General features: G+C 43.1%; 1 protein-coding gene across 1 annotated transcript in view; it reads left to right on the top strand.

The window, feature by feature from the left end:
- Cntnap2 (contactin associated protein like 2) overlaps window positions 1-17,143 on the top strand; it is a 2,135,903-nt gene that overhangs the window by 1,858,229 nt on the left and 260,531 nt on the right. Inside the window, exon 17 of the mRNA XM_005363796.2 lies at window positions 7,425-7,643. Coding sequence (XP_005363853.1) covers window positions 7,425-7,643 — 219 coding nt within the window. The remainder of the gene's footprint in view (window positions 1-7,424; window positions 7,644-17,143) is intronic.

Genomic DNA, 17,143 nt, shown 5'->3' with positions numbered 1-17,143 from the left:
CTAACCCAAAGTTACATTAGGTTCTCTATATATGTTATGAAGAAACTGGGGTCTCCTCTCAAAAATTATATTCTTGTTAAGAAAAGAATTTAAGAACAGGCTGAGAAGGAAGCTCAAGGACAAATTTATTAGAGTTTAAAAGGAAAACCCCAGGGCAGGCAAGCTGTAAATCTAGGCAGCTGCTCGAAGGAGGAAGACAAAGAAGCAGACTGAAAATCATATCATTTGTAAGTAGCCACATGGCAGAAGGAAGGGGAGGTAATAGCACCTAAGGAAAAAAATGAGAAAGGACAGAGTGTCCCAGAAAATATGACCATGGTTTGATAAGTATTAAAAACAAAAAAGGGAAAACTATATATATAAGGAAGAAAAGTTACCCTTTTCTGAACAGTTCAGAAAAGTAAGCAGTCTGAAGTCACATTATTCCATCCACATGGCTCCAGCCCTGTACATGACAACTAGGGAGGAGACGTGTATTACCATCATTGATGGAGTAATTATTCCTCCTAACTCTTGAACATGGCTTATGGTGAATCAACCTTTCTGATGAGTGGTCCCTCAGCCAGGTGATTGACCAACCCAACAGGGATAACTCTGAAAGGAGGAGACAATTCAATAGCACACCTCCATCCAGAAGTAGATTCTGTTCTTTTAGGAGGAAATTTTACATGAGGCAAGTCATTGATCCCCAAGCACCGACAGGCAGTTTCTTCCAACAGATAGAGATGCTGTGTGGTGTTGGGGGCTGAGGGAATCTTCACGCAGTTACTTTGTGCTCTTAAGCATCTTAACAAAGATGCTTGTGGAATCCCAGGAGCCATTCCAAATGTTCAGTGACATTGGAGATGCCTGGTGGTCCCTCTTTGGGTGCAGCGTTACTATAAGTGATTGCCTCCTGTTCTTTCATTCATTCCTTCGCAAAATATTAAGTGTATGCTCTGTGGCAAGCATTGTCCTGAGGAGAGAAAAATGACCCCATTAGAAAATCCTCTGCCTTACGGAAGTCACAAATGGGCACAAACCTGTTCTGTCAGATAGTTATACAAGCTATCATCTGTAAAATCAAGGGAAAAGGAGTTGAGAGCTCTTTGCTATTTAACATAGTGTTGAAAGACAGCATTTTAAGTGTGGTGACTTGTGGGTAGAGAAGTAAAGAAAAGCTTACAGAACTACATCCATAAAGGAAGGGCAAGCAGCACCGCTTTAAGGAAGGAGAAAAACTTCAACTGTGGTTAAGGAGGAAGGAAGGCTTGCAGGATGACAGTTCAACAAGTGGGGAGCAAGCATACTGAGCAGCAGGAGTTCTTTCAAGGCATTTGATAAGGAAAAGAAGAATTGAAACCTACAGGTAAATAAAAACAGGGGCTGCTTTGTATTGATGAGGCTGTGCAGAGTAGAGTTGTGAGCATCTTCATGGGGAAAGCTGCAGGAAAGAGGGGATAATGGCTAGTGTGCGCCCCTGACCAGGAAGAAGAATTAGTGTGTGTCACGATGGAGGGGTGGCTGGCCTTAGGTGGAGCCAGAGAGCCTCTTCACTGCTTTCTCCTTCTCTTCCTCTCTCTGAATCCCACAGTGACCTGACTTTTAGTCCTCCTGACCTTTCTCAAGTTTCTCATGAGTTTCTCAATTGTCTATTGCATCAATGATCAGTTTCTTTGTATGAATCAGGTGAAGTTCCGCACAGGGGCACTCTTTGGAGTTCATTTTCCTACAGAAGAAACCGATCCCAGAGGAAGCCAGGCAGCTATGTGCACCTTTCCCTGTCTTTTCTCTGCTCGCCACAACTGATTCTTTGCATCTGTTGTCTAAATGTTACCTCACCTGCTGGCCGAATTCAACCCAAGGGGCTGCCCTGTGGACCGGGTTCCATTTATCACTTAGTACTGTGAGTCTGCAGTCATTTGCTTGAGCAAAGGAACGCAAGAATGAGTTCGCACAGCGCCACCTGCTGGAATTAGACTTCAATGGCAGGAGAGGGAGCTGCAGTAAGAGCTGCCCACAGCTCTGTTCTTTCTGCTCCCTGTTTTAAGGTGCACAGAGCGGTGGCCCAGTTTTATCCACCTTCCTGCCACCTATTCTATTCCTTTGGCAGTATGCCACCTGGTACGATTCTTTCAGTGTTTCCCTTTCCTCCCTGTGATGATGAAAACCAGCTGTGTTTCATTTATTTCTTAGAATCTCTTAGAGATTGTTCTAGAATGTAATTTGACAGAAGATTGTGGGTTTTCTGGATCAGTGGTTGTGGCCATGTTCTGGATACAAAGACTCTAAGGAAACTAAAGGTATCAGCTCACAACCACCTGTGACTCCAAAAACAGGGCCCTTGCCGCCTCTGCCCTCTGCGGGCACCTGTATTCACACGCACATAATCTTTTCAATCTGTAAAATGTTACTCTAAAAATATTTACTTATTAAAAAAGAAGAAAATCCTGAGCTCTATAACTCTGGGAGTTATATGAGAGCTGGATATTGTCATCAAGGACAGGGAGAAATCCTATTGCTCTCTCCTTTTCTCCTCAGTATGTCTGCATGTGAAATGGTTTTACCAGTTTCAGCACACACAAACTTCTACCTAACATCAAGGGGCAGGAAGTGAACTACTTTTCTCTTATATCTCTCATGAGCTAAAAAACCTCTCCCGGAAGATCCTAGTCATGTTGCACTGACCAGGAGAGAATGATATACGTTCATCCTCAGTGGGCTTCTGGCAGGGAGCAAGATGACTCTCAGCCTTGGTATATGGGATGGGGATCCCCCATCCCTCATTACCCTGAAGGCTCAGACTGAAACACATCCATTCTTTAAAAAAAAATCCAGAAGTAACTAATTGATAAGAGAAAATTCTGCCTGGTTCCTCCCATTCAGCCTGTCTTCTGAGCAGGGGGGCATGGTGGCTTGTTCTTATGCATTTACGGTTATGAGGGTGGACAGAGAAAGGTAGAAGACAGAGAAGGTGCCTTCCCCCCAAGGCAGACGCTAGATTTGTCTCATGACCAGGATAATAATGGTTACCAGTGTCTCCCCAAGGCCCAAAATGAGGCAGGTTTGCTAACAGCGCCTTGAAAGACCCAGGTTTTCTTAGTGCAGAGTCCTCCACTGTGCAGCAGGCAACTCCCTTCATGTGCAGCACCCACCTGGCTGACCCTGGGACTTTGGGGTAGGAGCATGAGAAAGCAGGATGAGCCTGAAGCTCATTTTGCCTGCTGTACTATTACCACAAATCCATTGTCTCTGACCCAGGAGCCCCTGCCTGCTTCATGAAACTGTGCCAAGCAACTTATTCGTTTTAAGAGAAGGAAATCAAAAACAAAACAAAAAAACCTAACCAGTCTTCAACACCCCTGGCAAGGCAATCATTCACGTTTGCTGTCCGCATTCTTTCCAGTGAGTCATGCTATATGTGACCCAATCCTCAAATCTTTAATATATAAGAAATCCTTTCCTACAGATGGAGACAGACAGGACAGCACTTCAGCCTCCAAGTGAAGACACACATTAACTGAGCAGTGTCACTGACTCCGGTGTCTTTGCTGCTGCCTCTCTTTATTCGCTCACTGACTCTCTCTGTAATTATCTTTCTGGAAATGTCAGTTGCTCTCACCCAGAAGGCCAAGGGCAATCAGCCACAAACCGAATGCTCGAAGCTTTTAAAACCCACTGGCTGGCTGTCTAAGAGAAGGGTTTCTCAAAGGAGTCCCTTTCGTGGTGTCAGGACAGCTGACACTGAGTGACTGAGAGGGAAAAGCCCTCCCCTTCACTTCCATCTTCTGCAGCAGAGCTGAAAGAGAAGGTCCTGGAACTGCACCATTAGTGACAGTCCTGGGCTTGAGTCCCTCTTGCTGCACCCTCATGGGAGTGAGCAGCAATAGCCAGGTCCTGGAAAACTTTCTTCCTTCTCTAGATCAAAGGTTTGCTGTTAAGAGCACAAGGGTCATGGAAGAGCACAGGGGTCATGGAAGAGCACAGGGGTCATGGAAGAGCACAGGGGTCATGCATGAACACAGGGTGCACAGATGAGCACAAGGTACATGGATGGGCACAGAAGTTATGGATGAGCCCGGGGGTCATGCATGAGCTCTGGGTTATGGATGAGTGCAGGGGTCACAGATGAGCACAGCTCTCAGACCTCTTCAGAGAAGCTCCTTTGTATAGTGGATAGCAGTTAACTCAGACACTCTCAGCTGGTCAAATAGAGAGCAAAAGCGACCATGTGTGCTCATCCATAAATGGGTATCTGTAACACAGCATCTCCCCTCAAGACTTAGAGCACATCACACAAGAGGGAGTGGGAAGGTTGTGAGGGTCAGCGGTTGGCGAGGACTGGAGAGAGAGTGTCTCCTGGACTTGATGTGACCATTGCTTTCATAGGCTCATAGCCGCTGTGTTTTCATGTGTAAAACCTGCACAAGCTCAAACCAGTCAACTTCCGAGCATGGTTAGGGAGTAACCCCAACTATCTAAGTCCCTGCCCCTAGCCGAGGAGGCATTGGTAGTTGATGGCTGCCTTGGGAGGGAGAGTCAGTTTGCTTTAGGGGTATGGTCCTGGTTAGTTGACCATGCTCCAGTTGGTGGATTAATATATATTTAAAGACATGGGGCTGTTGACAGGGTACAATCAAAAAATCATTGTGTGCGGGTATGCAATTCTCAAAGAATAAATAAGACTAGCTCAAAAACAAAGAAGTTGGAATCAAGAGAAAAGGCAGGGACCTATCATGACAAAAGAAGAGGAAGGACATTGCCCAGAATCTGCTGGTGCTCAAGATTTCTCCAAATGGTGACAGTTTAAGACCCAGACAAGAATTTGTCATAGCAAAGGGGTAGAACCTGAGGAAATTAGAGCAGCGTTTATCCCTTCAAGTTGAACCTGAGGGTTAAACTCAATTTATCACTAAATCCTATTTCCCTGATGGCAGTTGATTCCTTTAAAGCTAAACAGTCTTTCCCACTTAACCCAGGAGCCCTCATCCTCCTGCTGTCCCGGCGACCCACATTTAGGAAGGCAGCTGCTCATGTGCACCACAGATTTCAGCTGAAGCCTGGGCTACTTTCCCCCATCCACTGTATCTGCCCCACCAAGAAGGATCTGAGAGGCTGCAGCCACGTGATGGTCTACCTGCATTTCCATCCTACTACCATGGCAACTGAGATGGGGTCACTAGCCTGCATGTTATGTCTCTCAAGATGATCCTGGAGGCAGGGGCTTCTAATTTGAATGAGACGTTTTTACTGGACTATGCATGGAATCACTGCAGGTGTTATAATGAAGGTTCTCTTTCTAATGGCATGAAGGACCAAAATTCCTTGGTACAATTAGACTGATTAAATTGAGCTCTGTAACTAATATCCCTGTAGCTCAATAAAGTTACTACCACTTTCCTGGGACCCCGACACAGAAGCAGGGAACACGGGAGCCCCTGAGAGAATCTGGCCCACTGTGGTTTTTAAATTAGAAGTTTGATTGCTTGTGACACTGTCCCAAAGAAACTGAATTTTCCATTAGCCCTGGAAAAAAAAATGACAGATATTTAATTAACCGGCTTAGAGATTAGGCAGAAGGCTTCTTGATGGATAGAGGGACGGATATCTCTGCATGCAAAGCCGGGGAAACTCGCTGGTATACCACATCTTTAATGCTAAAAAGAATTCTCCAAGCCTAAGGGAATGCGAGATATGTGTGCTGCTTCAGCGAAAAGCTTCCTCCCCTGTCAGTCCTGAGAAAAAATATACATCCAAAACGTATTTATAAAGCCCTGGGTGGCCACTGAGGGAGCTCGTACAAAGCTTAAAATTTGAAATAAAAAAAGCTACTTAGAACAAAATTTGACAAAGCAACCATCAAACCCATTCACCTATTGTCGAAAGGTGATTTGTTGCAAAACAGGGTTGACAGGGGAGATCTCTGCAAACAAGAATGATTTGTGGCCAGTGCTGGCAGGGAGGTGGTGAGCAGGATCCAGTTTGCAGCATCCTGCTGAGGTGCATTGTGCTACTAGAGTGCTATGCAGCCTTTGAGACAGCCACTAGTGGTCCAAATGAAATATGCTGGTCACCACCATTTCCTGAATAAGACTCATAACCCTAATGTTCAATAAGGACTATGAAGATTAATGAAATAATTTTCTAAGTTCTCTTAAAGTAATAGCTCTCAATTTTAGCTCCACAGTAATGTTTCCCAGGGAGCCTTTGGAAATACCAGTGTCTAGGCCAGGTACTGGAGTTTCTAAAGCACCCATACAGAATATAATTATATCATTTCCCCCTTCCCTTTCTTTCCTCCTACCCCTCCCAATCACACACAAAGCAAAATCCCTCTTAAATCCATGGCCTCTTTTTCTATAACTTTTATTGAGGGAGGGGGATGTACATATATCCACTCACACACCTTCTGATGGGTCTGATTAGTGTCGCTTGTCTATACATGACTTCAGGGCTGGCCACTTGGTATTGGATACCAGTTCGAAGCCTCATCCCTGGGGAAGACTGTTTCCACCACTCTCAACATACCCTGTTTGTCTGTAGTTCTTTGTCTAGAGGCGGGGCCCCATGAGGCATCTATTGGTGTTGTGATTGTTCAGGTTCTAATTAAGCAGCCGTATTATTGTCTTATCATAGGCATAGCTTCCCTGCCATTTCTAGGAGGCACACTCTTAAAACGGGCCTCTGGGTCCTCTGACTCCTGTAATGTTTCTGCCCTCTTCTTCAATGCTCCCTGAACCTTATAGGTGCAGGAGTTGTGTTGTGGACATATCGAGTGGGGCTGGACACCCCACCTCTTGCTACTCCCTGCATTTTGAACAACTTCTGGTTTTCTGCAGTGTCCCCATCTGCCACAAAGAGAAGCTTCTATGATGAGAACTCTACTTGTCTGTAGGTGCAAGGGTACATAGTTAGAATGCAGTTAGCATTTGTGCTGAGCTAGTAAGGCAGCAATTTTAGCTCCACAGTAACATCGTGAGGCTCTCCTCAAGCTCTGAGACTTCACTAACCCTGGGCACTTTGCTGAACTTCCAGTACCAGTCATGGTTTTCCATGGTTGAGCAGAAGTTAAGTCCAATAATTAGGGAGTTCTTGCTTGCCACTGAGATACCAGAGCCACCGCTGCACCTTTGTCAACGAGTATACCGTACTGCAAGTTTCACTGGGCTTCAGTGTTCTTATCTGGAACACTGATGGTAACTTCTTAGAAATCTTCTAAGTCGTAAATAAGGAAATTAAATAAATGCATGCCCGGCACATAGAACCACTGCCCCTGCAAGAGCAATTTGTTTCCTTCCTCTTGGTTAGTGAAAATAATGAATTCATATTTATCTTTCCTCCAGTGGTTTTGCCACTGACCTGTGTAACATTCCTCTACAATCTGCTGTTATTTGGTATCTGGGAGAAATATGCTCATGTATCTTTTATACTTTCTGCTCCTCCAGCTGCCACAGAAGTGTCCTTTTCATTTGATGTTGGAAACGGGCCAGTGGAGATTGTGGTGAGGTCACCTTCCCCTCTCAATGATGACCAGTGGCATCGGGTCACTGCAGAGAGGAATGTCAAGCAGGCCAGTCTCCAGGTGGATCGCCTGCCCCAGCAGATCCGAAAGGCGCCGACGGAAGGTCACACCCGCCTGGAACTCTACAGCCAGCTGTTTGTTGGTGAGTGGATTGAAAGATAATCACGATTTACCTCTCTGTTGGTTTTAGGAACCTTCACAAGGAAAAGACAAACACACAGCCTGTGGAGGAATAGACGTCCTTCTCCCATTTCTTCTCTAAGACAGAAGAATGAGATAGAAACTGGATGCCCAGATCTGGTTCCATGTCCCATTCCCCAACCATAATGTCCTCAGCTAAAAACATCAGAGAGTAGGCAGGGAAATTTTGCAGGGCTTCTCTAGTTTCTGAAACTTTAGGCTTATGATTTCAAAACTGTATGATTTTATGTTTAATAGAACTTAAGAATGGGAGGGAAGGAAGGAAGGAAAGAGAAGGGAGATAGATGGATTCTATAAGCTCAATTTTGCTTAAAATGATAAAGAGAATTAAAGCAAGAAAAGAAAAGAGAAAGAGCCAAGCTTAAATTTGCCTTAAAAGATAAACAGGAATTCATTCTTTTCTCTGCCCAGGGATCTAGGCAAAAAATAGTGACCCTCTTCATGAAAAAGAGGTTGATGTTTAATACAGCAGAGAGAGAGAAAGAAAGAGAGAGAGAGACAGAGAGAGAGAGAGAGAGAGAGAGAGAGAGAGAGAGAGAGAGAGAGAGAGAGAGAGAGAGAGAGAGAGCAAGCTATGAGACGACAGGACCCAGCCACCCAGCCTAATCCTCTTCAACAATAGTTTTGTTTTTGAAAACTGAAAATTTCATACATGAATACAATGTGTTTCTGACCATTCCACCTTCATCACCTCTCCTCCAATTTCTCTCATATTTTCCCATCTCTTTTTCTTTCCCAAACCCACATGTTCTTTTTTAAACATAGTGAGTCCACTTAGTGCTGGCATGGATGTAGGGCCATCTGCTGCAGCTGGGAGACCTACCTGGGGCCACATCCCTGGAGAAACCGACTCTCCTCACAGCAACCAACAATCAGCAATAGCTTGTTAGCTAGGGAAAGGACTTGCTGGCCGCTCCTTTATTCGTGCTGGGAGTTCTGGCCGCATCCTGCACAGGTCTTGTGCCTGTAGTCACAGCTACCATGAGTTCATGTGTCCAACGGCCCTGGCATAGCTGTAAACTGCTGTTTCACTGATGTCCTCCACCACCTCTGACCCTCAGTCTTTCAGTCTTCCACAATATCTCTGAGGATTAAAGGAAGAAAAGAAAAGAGAAAGAGCAGGATTTCTGCTTTTAACATACTCCAGGTTAACCTAAACTGACTTCAAGGTGATAACTCTTCACATGACTAGTCGAATTTTTGATATTTTCATCTAATACCACTCATACTTTAGAAAATTAGCAATATTCCTTTAACTGTATAAAAAGAAACTGAGTTTGAAGAGCTTGGCAGATATGAACCAGATTAGACTCCCTCTCTGGATTCCGTTATTCAATTCTTTCATCTGTGGCAATCATGCATCAAAAAAACATAGGTATGACCAAGCTGCTGGTCAGTTCATCACACCTATCTCCCGGTAGAAGAAACTCATGAAGGGTTAGTTGATGTTAAGATAGGCCAGAGCCCGTAAAAGTCTTCCACAATTGTGTTCTGATACATGAAAAATATTAGAAATCCATTTTTTAAAAAAGACAAAATTAGCTCTGCACTCCTTTCAGGCTACAGGACGAGGGTGATCGAAAATGAGCATTGAAAATGAGAGTGCTGTGTGAGCAAGCTGCCTCAGTCAGAGACCACGGAAGAAACGGTGTTTTAAAGACCAGTTGTGTCACTTCCCATGTCCGCCTGGAGGACTCTGGGTCAACATTCCATGAATTACCTATGTGTATTGTCGCACTATCTATTATAGGCAAGTTACAGAACCAGCAGTATACATCAACAGGTGGACAGAAAATGTTGCTTACATACATTTCAGAGATTTTTTAAGCCATAAGGAATAACAAAATTGTGTCAGTTACAAGAAATGGATACAATGAAGGTGGTCATATTAAGCAAAATACATCAGACACAGATAGACAAATACCATGTTTTCTGTCATTTACAGATCCTATATTTTATAGAAAAAATCATTTTTATAGATCTGACATGAAAACAAAACCTAAGTCTGTCTAGGGAAATGAGTAGAAATAGTAGGATGGAGCGTGAGAGAGGAAAGAGAAAGCAGAGTGAGCACAGTTAGGGTGCATGATAGACTTCACGGAACCTATGGCCATGCACAGTGAATATGCTCCAGTTTTTAAAAGCCCCCAAACTCACTGGGAACCCAGCACATTCCAGTCTTTCCCTTGAGTGGTATGTCACAAATTATATATTTTCCTTTATGTTAGCTAAATAAAGAATCCCACTGAAGACAGTGAGCACATTTTTCTTCATCAGTATGTCATGCCCTGATGACCTGATCCAAACTTCTTCCTAAATTCTACCCTTCCCCAGAATGCTGGGTATCATCTGCTTGAGTTTCATCATAACAGGACTCTACTTGGCTCAACTTTCTGAGCTTTCTCCTGGATGGAGAAGTCCAGAGCTAGCTTTATCCCTTTCTTCCCCCTCACTAGAGATGCCAAGAAGAACACTAGAGACCTGGTAAGGTTGTAAAATGAAAGCTAACTGTAATATTTACTGTGAAGATAAGCTCGTTCATTTGAAGATCATGATCTAAGAATAATTTATTAGAAGAGAAGAGAGATGGAGGTGAAGTCTGCTTTCCCCACAGCACTGAAATGTAAGGAACAGGCAGAATAAAAACCTTGCTAGAATAAAGAAAAGATACAAAGAGTTCTCTAAATAAAATGAGGAGACAGTAATGTCTCCAGAGGAGAAATTTTATGAAAAAGGCAGTATCAAATAATATCAAGGACCATTAATTTTTTAAAGCTAGATTCTTTGGATCCAGCAGCGATGAAACCATTGATGACCTTACAAAGAGGAGTTCCCTGAGAGTGCACTAATGTGATGGGTTAGTAATGTATTGTCACCTGCTAACAAAGGCTAAGTCCCCAGTTCTAGTTTTTAATTTCCCGTTATCTTAGAGGTGGGCACAAAGCCCATCTCCCCTGAAGCAATCCAGGGACTATTTTTCTACAGTAGAGGCCCAGCCAAGGGTCAGCAGAGAGGAGCACTGTCCCCAAAAGAAGGACACATTTAACAGCTCTGAAGTCAGCAAGTTCAGCCTAAGTCTCAGTTCAATTCTAATAAAAACTTAAATTTTTTTTCACTTTACCAACTACCACCACCTCCCCTATCTTTTCTCATATGCCTAATGAAAGAGTTAGATAATTTCCCCCCAAACCTCTTTCCACTTTAGACACTTACGTGCTTAGTAGGGGTTGACCATGGCCTGGGTAGCTAAGTGACCAGCTTTTCCTACAAGGTTATGTGGTTACCAACGTGGACTTTGAATCTTACCTCTGCCTCTTGTCAACTGTGGAGACCAATGATAAGCCATGTAATAGCTGTGTGTTTAATGGGATACAGTTTCTGTGACTTGGGATTCAATGAGGTTATTGCATATACATCTCTAAACATGAATGACACTTAGAATACAGTCAATACAGTTTTTATATGAAACGTTTTTCTTCACACCCTTTACTTCTTACTCCCTCCATTTTCTACACACACACACACACACACACACAGACACACACACACATACACACACATGCGCGAATTTAAAGGAACCTCTAACTAGCTCAGCTCAGTCTCTTCCTTCTCAAAACACTGGCTAGCGATGGGATCTTCCCACAGTGCCTGAGGGCCCAGGGCTTCCCTCAGTAGGTCGGCAAAGCACTCAAAAATCTTTCAGAAAAGTTCACCCCAGTGTCACTGAGTGCAGTTAAGACACGGGGCAGCATCGCCAGTATGCTCCCTCGGAGATCCCGGGAAGAAGCGCTTTGACACAACTTAAGTTTGAAAGAGTCAGAGGGGAGTTCTTAGCTTCCTACGCAGAGTGGATGCCTCAGAGGCCCAGCGTCCATCACTCCCTGTGCTAAGAAATCCAGGTTCACATCTTTTTTTTTTTTTTTTAAGTAACTGGAGAAACACAAACAACGTGCTTTCACTGTGCAGCTAAATATCATTGGAACCTGTCATCCCAGAAGAGCTAATGCGGATCATTTGGAGGAGAGAAGAATCCAGCCATGGTTCTGGTCTAGTAGAAAAGTGTGAGGGAAAAAATACTAAAAGTTATGCAAGGAGGAAAAAGCAGTTGCTCGTATTTCTTCTGAATAGTATAAGAAACCTTCCTCCATTTTTCAATGCAAACTAAGGAGCTAGCATGACCTGGCAGATATATTTATATCATACGCATGGTAAATAGAGCCTCACCCAAGCTGAGTGTCCAGACCTCAGTCCTGCACCAAATTCATAAGACTAGAGCTTTCTGAGGGAGACAAAAAAATAGCAAACATCATACCCATGCTGTTAACGGAACGTGAAGGAGGCTAGGTCAGCCCAAGTGCACCAGCACAGAGAAAAATCAGAGTCTGAAGTTCATGCAGCCAGGACCCCAGTGGCAGCTGAGGAGAAAGGAGGTGTGTGTTGGGCTCCAGTATGAAATTCCACCTTATGGCCCGATTGACAAGTATATGGCATAGAAGGGAGATAAGTAGGCTTGTTAGGATCTGGGCTAGGAAATAGGTCATCCTTCAGTCCACAAGATACATCATCCACAGTAGGTGACTCTCAAGCACAAGTTTAATGAGGAAGTCAGAGAGAGCTGAAGTCTCCTTTACCAAGCTTCGGGTAGACATCAACTGCTTCTGAAGTGGAAGGCTGGGTTCATTTAACTAATAATCAATGTTTAGTCTCAAAGCACATAGCTCAGGCTGCCTCAAAAGTTAAATGGTAGCATCTCTGTGAAAGATGTGGCCCAAAGGAGCTGAGAAATCTTTCTTAGACCCCACGTTCTTTTGAGCTATGTGAGGAACCCAACTTAATACACGGTGGGGGAGCCATTATCTACAGAAAAACTCTTAGGAATGCCCCTTTCTTCCCAACAGTATGAATCTACTGCCCTCTCTCACCTGATTGTGCAAGTTCACAGAAAAGCCAAGGTTCATTAAACAACGTGTAAGTCAATGAAGACTAGAGTTCTTGGAAAGCTCTCTGAGCTCAGCTTGGCTGACAAGGCCATAAAACAGCCCAGATTCCTCCAACTCAATAACAGGGCTTGTTTGGTCAGCTGTTCCTCAAGCATCTACATTCCAAATTCACAGATGGATAACTTCAGAGCCATCTGAATGCCAAGTAATTGAGAGAGCAAAGAGAAAGTCAACAAGGGGGGGTCACAAAGTGGGAAGTTGGGATTCCAGTCATGAAGCGCACCCAAATCTGTGGATGATCAAAATGGCCATCTCTCAGACTTTAAAAGTTTAGAGTTAAAAATAAATGTATATTGTATCTAAATTGTAGTAATTATACTATAAGATATACTTATACCCCTATTATCTGCAAACCTGGCTTGGTAACAACAATGTGAGTGTTAGCTAAGAGGTCCAGGATGACATCTCAAGGCCAAGATCAATGCATGCTTTACTGTATTTCAGGACTGTGCAAAGTAGAAGCCATTGTTGCTTTCTGCTTCATTTACACAGGAAGAAGCTTAAGCTAAGGGTTAGTTAACTCACCTAAGGTCATATATGCCAGGTGAAAAACAGGAGGAGATCTGATTCCAAATAGTCTGACCAGAAATTCAACCCTTACCAATTCACCTTGTCAAGGCCAAGGTCATACTTGGCAAAGATTTCCAGGCAAGGAGGACTTTACAGAGGCCATTTCCATGGTAAAGGCTCAACTCCACCCCAAGGAGAACAAGAGAGATTTATTCATATGTGGGTTGGATTTTGTTTTCCATTCTATTTAAAGATCCATACCTGCACATGTTTCAGCCTTTTAAAAAATAGAGATAGGAAGGATCATGGGCTGAACTTTCTCCCATCTTCCTGGGTTGGATAGTTTTATAACATGAAACAAGGGATCATTGGTAAGTCAGGCTTCTGACCTCCCAGGAAGATAAGGAGATGTGATATCACCTTCATTGATGTTTAAATTTCAAAAAATGGCACCAGAGAAAGACATTCTTGAGTTGCAAAACTCTTCCTACAATGACTTTTAAAAATTCTCAAGGCAAATAGATAGAGAAAAAATAACAATTACTGCAAGATGTTTGAAGAAAGCATGCTTAAAATAGACATGAGGAGTCTAAAGTCAGTTCAGGTGAGCAGGAAGTAAGTGGAAGCCTCCTAGTGAGTCTGTTAGAGAATTCTTCATCTGGGATAACACTGTGGCCCAGTGGGCATTTGGTAATGTGTGGCAAAGGCAGGTGCTCTCTGCAGCTATAGGCAGCACAAGCCAAAGCTTCCCATGGCTCAGAGAAAAATCCACCCTAACCACACTTTCTACACCCCAAAAGGCAGGGAAACACTATTCTTGGTTGGTTATGGAGTCTGTAGTAGGAGCTTGGACTGAACAGGGACAGGGAGTCAGGCTGGGGGTGAGGCAGCCCTGGCAGCTATTTTCGGGATTGCAAAATTCCAACTGGAAGAGGCCAAGACTGGCAGAGGATCACTGTCATCCAGAGGGGTGGGTCAACAAGAGAACATCAGACAAGGGCAGTTCTCTTCCTCTCCTCTGACGAGACTCCTCACACGAGGCTCTCCATGATGTAGAAATAAGTTCTTCCTTCCTTTTCTCCCTACTTCCCCTTCTTCCTCTTTCTCTCCCTTCTTTCCTACCCTCCTTTCTCATATCTTATCACTAAAGCCCATTCAAAGATTGTCTAAGTCTGCATGGATCCAAATTCTGCATCACATCCTTCTGGACTCTTGCCTCTTTGAAATAATTGCTTCCATGGATTCCAGGGCTTGTGCTCTCTTGCTTTTCTCAGGTCAGTCTCTGCTGCATCCTCTTCCTCACTTGCCTAGCAAATGTTGAAGTGTCTTCTCAGTCCACAAATCTCCTATAAAATCCTATCTCATCTAATGTCTAATGGCTCAAAATAAGATTTAAGCACATTGACTTAAATTTAAATCTTCAGACCTAGTTTTTCTCAGGAACTTTGGATCCACTTAACTACCTGGCATCTTGATGTAGCTTTCTAGCATGCATCTCAGAATGAACATGGCAATAAAGAATCTTGATGTTTACACCAAGCCTCTTCCACCCCAGCCTCCCTTGTCTCAGTAAATAGCATCACCATGCACACCTTTTTTGTGAAGTCCAGAATTTGGAATTAACCACAATTCCCTTCTTTTCTTTCCTTCTTCTCTTTTCCCTCATCACTCACCATCCAATAGTATCTCAGGGACTGTTCCTCTAGATTGACACCCTTGTATTCATTGCCATCTATTGCCACTAGTCACCACCCTCCTCAAAACCATGGCCCAGCCTTGCTTGGATGACAGCAGGAAGGGCCTATCTGCTCTCCACAGACTTGGTACTTTTCTTTAACATGTTTGCTATAAAGCTTGTTCTTGCATTAAAGCATCCCATTGCATCCCAAACATCGGTCAAGTTGGCTTGTTCTTGTCCTTCTTTAAGCCTCTGTCACTTCCCTACAGAAATGTTGTCTGATCACACCATCTGAGGCAGCCAATCATTGCTGTGTCCAATTTCCCTTAGGGTTTGTCATGCATGCCTGTTTGTGTCCCTTTACTAGAAAGTAGGCTGTATAACCCCAGGATCCTGCTCATCACTGGGTAGTGGTTTCCCAAAAGATAAATATTCATGGAGTTGACAGCTGAATGAGGACATACACACATATATGGTTCTCTATATATCTCTGAGTTAATATCCATATTTAAAGCGAAGTCATCCTATTTCCCAAATAGTTTTCCACATAATCTTTCTCTAAAATTCTTTTCTTAAATATGGTTGTTATTTGCTTTCTTTGGCAACACCGTTTCCACTAAGTATCACAGACTGAAAGCAGGCACGACAGAGGTCAATAAATAAATAAATAAATAAATAAATAAATAAATCTGCAGAGAAAGTCAAAATATTATGAAAGACACCATTTCCCATCAGCTTAGACCTTACAGTTTTCAATCTTTCTGGTATCAAATTGAGGTCTTTACTGTTTGGCATTAGCTGAGATATTGGCTGAGACCCCAGGGCAAACATTTAGCCCCAGTTCTGTGTAACTGGTCTCAGACTTGCTTGTTCATAAGTAGGGATTGAAAATTGACGTCTTGACTAGAAACCAGTACTAACAGCAACATTGCTAAAGAAAATCTGACCGATAGTAATAACTATATAAAGTCAAGAAATGTGTGCAAAGCAAATATACAAATATGTGGCAAATGTTTCTCCGTGGGATGGCTGCTGTCTCAGTCTGTCAGAAGCACCCTTACTCCACTCTTGGCCACACTCTGCCTGGCTATGCTCCTCCCTATAGAATTTCCCAGCCTCAGAGGCTACAGCCAGCAATAACTCTTCTCAATTAATAGTCACCATGTGAATTTTCTACCTTTTGCTCTTTAATGATCATTAACTTTTGCAATTCCAGCTATCTGTAAAATTATAGAATTTTAACAAATCATATGAATTATGATTTTTTGAGGCTTACTCAAAAAAAGAAAAAAGAAAAAAGAACTGTGCTCCTAACATCATCGAACTGATTGTTTTCTTTGACTCTCTTCCAAGCCTCAACCACAAGGCTGTATTCGTGAGGCTGAGCTATTTATTTCTGGGGAAGAAGCTGTGTGAAAAGATATTGTTGGAGAAATATTTCAAGCCTACTGCTTAGAATTAATGTATGGCTCAGCCTCTGTGTGAAGTAATTTTGGGGCAACAAGAACCATACTTCAGGGACTCTGGATTTCTGGGATTCTCTTCAAATTCCTCATGGCTTTTAAGATAGTCTCATCCGAAGAGGGAATCTTAAAATACAGAGACCAGTTTTGTAATCAATACCAGGGAGAAAGGGTACTTTCAGTAAGTTTATCACACAATTTATGATATGCATTTTTTTAGTTCTTCCAATCAAGACTTAACCAAACTTTATAATGATAACTGTCTGTGATGGTTTGAATTAAAATGCCCCTCATGGGGCCATAAAGAACATCATTATTTTAAAGGATTGTGGCATGTGGCCTTGTAGGAGGAAGTGTGTCACTAGGAGTTGAAAAAACAGGGTGGGCCTTGAGATTTTAGAAGCTCAAGTCAGGCCCAGTGTCTGTCTGTCTGTTTGTCTGCCTGCCTGTCTGTCTGTCTGTCTCTTCCTCCTGCCTGCCAATCTAGTCATAAAATCCTCAGCTACTTCTCCAGCACCATGATCACCTGAATGTCTCCATGTTTCCTACCATGTCAATAATAGAATGGGCTAAACCTTTGAACTATAAGCCACCTCCAATTAAATGTTTTCTTTTATAAGAATCGCCATGGTCATGGTGTCTCTTCACAGCAATAGAATATTGACTAAGACACTGTCTTATAGGAGAAGATGTTTTTAATTATACCAATAACCGATACTGAATGCACACAACCCACAGTTCCTCCCCAGTACTGTAACAAAGAGATCTAGGGATACGCCTTTTACTAGTC

The sequence above is a fragment of the Microtus ochrogaster genome, linkage group LG12 (assembly GCF_000317375.1).
Source record: "Microtus ochrogaster isolate Prairie Vole_2 linkage group LG12, MicOch1.0, whole genome shotgun sequence".
NCBI classification, from domain to species: domain Eukaryota; kingdom Metazoa; phylum Chordata; class Mammalia; order Rodentia; family Cricetidae; genus Microtus; species Microtus ochrogaster.
Note: the sequence above shows the minus strand (reverse complement) of the source record. Positions and strands in the feature narration are given on the sequence as shown.